This window comes from Coturnix japonica, unplaced genomic scaffold (genome assembly GCF_001577835.2).
Source record: "Coturnix japonica isolate 7356 unplaced genomic scaffold, Coturnix japonica 2.1 chrUnrandom640, whole genome shotgun sequence".
NCBI classification, from domain to species: Eukaryota; Metazoa; Chordata; class Aves; order Galliformes; family Phasianidae; genus Coturnix; species Coturnix japonica.
The window spans coordinates 8164-12189 of NW_015440007.1; the positions used below are offsets into that span (position 1 = coordinate 8164).

At 53.9% G+C, this 4026-nt stretch overlaps 1 protein-coding gene across 1 annotated transcript in view; it reads left to right on the forward strand.

Annotated features, from left to right (window-relative positions):
- The window catches only part of LOC107307509 (low-density lipoprotein receptor-like), a 5436-nt gene extending 4196 nt beyond the window's left edge, over positions 1–1240 (forward strand). The window contains exon 3 of the mRNA XM_015851015.2: positions 1075–1240. Within this exon, the coding sequence (XP_015706501.1) occupies positions 1075–1211 (137 nt within the window). The 3' untranslated portion in view covers positions 1212–1240. The remainder of the gene's footprint in view (positions 1–1074) is intronic.
- Positions 1241–4026: the final 2786 nt, after the last annotated feature.

Sequence of the window (4026 nt, forward strand, 5' to 3'; positions counted from 1 at the left end):
ATATGGGTCATACGTGTGGTCATATGGGGTGTGGGGGGGTTATATGTGGGTCATACATGGGTCATGTGAGTCATATGTGGTGTGTGTGGGTCATACGTGTGGTCATATGGGTCATACGTGTGGTTATATGGGGTGAGGGGGGGTCATACGTGGCTCATGTGGGTCATACGTGTGGTCATATGTGGTGTGTGTGGGTCATATGTGGGTATAACATAACACGTATGTTCCCCCTTAACACGTATGTTCCCCTATTAACACATATGCTCTCCATTAACACGTATGTCCCCTCTATAACACATACGTTCCCCATTAACACGTATGTTCCCCATTAACACGTATGTCCCCTCTATAACACATACGTTCCCCATTAACACGTATGTTCCCCCATTAACACGTATGTCCCCCCCATTAACACGTATGTCCCCCATTAACACATATGTTCCCTGTATAACACGTATGTCCCCAATTAACACATATGTCCCCCAATAACACGTATGTCCCCCATTAACACGTATGTTCCCCCATTAACACGTATGTTCCCCCATTAACACGTATGTCCCCCATTAACACGTATGTTCCCCATTAACACGTATGTCCCCCAGTAACACGTATGTTCCCCATTAACACGTATGTTCCTTCTATAACACGTATGTTCCCCATTAACACGTATGTCCCCCAATAACACGTATGTTCCCCCATTAACACGTATGTTCCCTCTATAACACGTATGTTCCCCTATTAACACATATGCTCTCCATTAACACGTATGTCCCCTCTATAACACGTATGTCCCCCAATAACACGTATGTTCCCTATTAACACGTATGTTCCCTCTATAACACGTATGTTCCCTCTATAACACGTATGTCCCCCATTAACACGTATGTCCCCCATTAACACGTATGTCCCCCATTAACACGTATGTCCCCCATTAACACGTATGTGCCCCATTAACACATATGTTCCCTCTATAACACGTATGTTCCCTCTATAACACGTATGTCCCCCATTAACACGTATGTTCCCCATTAACACGTATGTTCCCCTATTAACACGCGTGTTCCCGTGTTTCAGGCTCGTTGCCGTGCCCGTTGCAGCACTTTGACTGCGGTGTCTCCGTGGGGCGGCAGCGCTGTGTGCCCATGTCGTGGCGCTGCGACGGGCAGCAGGACTGCGGGCACGGCCAGGATGAGATGGGCTGCAGTGAGTGATAATGGGGGCACTTATGGGGCAATGTGGGGCTGTTATGGGGCAATATGGGGCAAAATGGGGCAGTTATGGGGCAATATGGGGCTGTTATGGGGCAATATGGGGCTGTTATGGGGCAGTTATGGGGCAATATAGGGCAATATGGGGCAATATGGGGCTGTTATGGGGCAATATGGGACTCTATGGGGGCAATTATGGGCTCTATGGGGGGCTATGGGGCTGTTATGGGACACTATGGGGCTGTTATGGGGCAATGTGGGGCTGTTATGGGACACTATGGGGCTGTTATGGGACACTATGGGGCTGTTATGGGGCACTATGGGGCTGTTATGGGGCAATGTGGGGCAGTTATGGGGCAATATGGGGCTGTTATGGGGCACTATGGGGCTGTTATGGGGCAGTTATGGGGCAATATGGGGCTCTATGGGCAGTTATGGGGCTCTATGGGGCTGTTATGGGGCAATATGGGGCTGTTATGGGACACTATGGGGATGTTATGGGACAATATGGGACTCTATGGGGGCAATTATGGGCTCTATGGGGGGCTATGGGGCTGTTACGGGGCAATATGGGTGTTATGGGGCTATGGGGCTGTTAATTGGGGCAAATGGGGGCTTGGGGGATACAGAGGAGGGTAATGAGGAGGATCTTATGGGGGAGTTATGGGGCTCTATGGGGGGCCTGTGGGGGGATGGGGGCAGTTGTGCGGGCACATGGGGGGCTGTGGGGTATGGGCAGTTGATGGGCTCTATGGGCCAGTTATGGGCTCTATGTGGGTAGTTATGGGGCATCTAAAGAGTGGGGGAATTACGGTGGTATGGGGGCCCGTTATGGGGCTCTAAGAGGAGGCTGTGGGATATAGGAGGATATGGGCAGTTATGGAGGGCCTCTAAGGGGGCTGTGGGGGATATAAGGGGTATGGGGCAGTTATGGGTCTAAGGGGGGCTGAGGGCGCCAATCATGGGGAACTGTGGGGGTACAGGGGGTTATGGGTGGCTCTATGGGGGGCTAGATATAGTGGGGCTCTAATGCGAGCCTCACTAGACGGGGGGCTGTGGGCGGGATAGTAGGGCGGTTCGGGGCAGATTAGCGAGATCGATGGGGGGCTGTGGGGGCGGTTATGGGGCAGTTATGGGGCTCTATGGGGCGGGTGCGAGTATAATGGGCTCTATAGGGTCCTGTGGGGGCTATGGCAGTTATGGGGTACTATGAGGTTGTGGGGCAGTTTAATGGGCTCATGGGGCAGTTATGGGCCTATGGGGGGAATTGTGTGAGTTTTATGGAGCATTCTACGGGGGCAAGTTATGGGCACTAGTGGGGGCAGTGTCATGGGGACTCTAAAGGGAGCTGTGGGGGGATATAGGGTATAGGGCAATTATGGGGTCAATGGGCAGCTATGGGCAATATGGGGCGCTATGGGCGCTATTAGAGGCAATGGTGCAACTCTATGGGGCTCCTATGCGGGCAGTTATGGGGCTCTATGGGGGCTTGGCAGGTTTCATCGGTGGCTCGCGCGCCTTGGTATGCGGTATGTCAGGGGTCTCCCTTAATGGGGAGTAGTGTTTATGGGGCTCTATGGGTGGGGAAGTTATGGTCTCTAAAAGGGAGCTGTGGGGGGATATAGGGGGTATAGGGCAATTATGGGGCAGCTATGGGGCAATATGGGGCATGCATATGGGGCAGTTATGGGGCCTAGCTATGGGGCTTTATGGGGCAGTTATGGGGCTTATGGGGAGTTATGAGGATTCTATGGGGCAGTTATGGGGCTTAATGGGGCATATTGGGGACTTCTTATGTCGGGCAGTATAATTGGGCTCTCTGGGGGCGAGCTATGGGGTCAATATGGGGCTCTATGGGGGGCAATAAAGGGGCTCTATGGGCAGTTTATGGGGTTATGGGGCAGGTTATGGGGCAAAATATGGGGTCTTGGGGCAGTTATGGGGTTCTATGGGGTCCCCCCATTGCCTCCCATAACGCTCCCGTTAATTGCACCACCCCCCGGTGCCCCGGCCTTCCGTTGTCATTTCCGGTCTGTGTTTCCCCGTGTTCTTGTGACGGTGACCGGGATGTGTCCGGATCGGGCCGATGACGGAGCTGCCCTCCCCCCCCCCGTGTCCCCGTCGTTCCGTTTACCGACGGCGCAGCGTCATCCACTGGCTTTGCGACGGCGACGCCGATTGTACCGACGGGTCAGATGAATGGAGGGGCATGTCCGGAAGTGACGAACACTTCTAATATTTAATTCGTTAGGTGTAACTTCCGGTTCGGTCGGAGCGGTGCCGCCCCCTCACGGTACCGGTGTAGACGGCGGGTGCGTGATACAGAAACGTGGAGGTAGCGCAGAGCTGGGACGGAGGACTGCGGGATGGGTCGGATGAGAGGGGTGCGGTGAAGTGGGGCGGATCATAGTGGGGGTAGGGGGGGTATAAGGGGATATAGGGGATATAGGGGGGATTAGGGATATGGGGGGGATTAGGGATATAGGGGATATGGGGGGGATGGGGGGATATAGGGGATTAGGTGATATAGGGGGGATATGGGGGGGTATGAAGGGGATATGGGGGGATATAGGGGGATATAGGGGGGGTGATGGGGGGATATAGGGGGGATATGCGGGGGATAGGGGGGAATGGGGGGGATATGGGGGGATATAGGGGGATATGGGGGGAATGAGGGGATATGGGGGGTATAAGGGGATATATGGGGGGGCATAAGGGGATATAGGGGGGATATGGGGGGATATAGGGAGGGTATGGGGGATATGGAGGATATGGGGAGAGAGTATGGGGGGGCATGGGGGGGCTGTAGGGGGCTAAT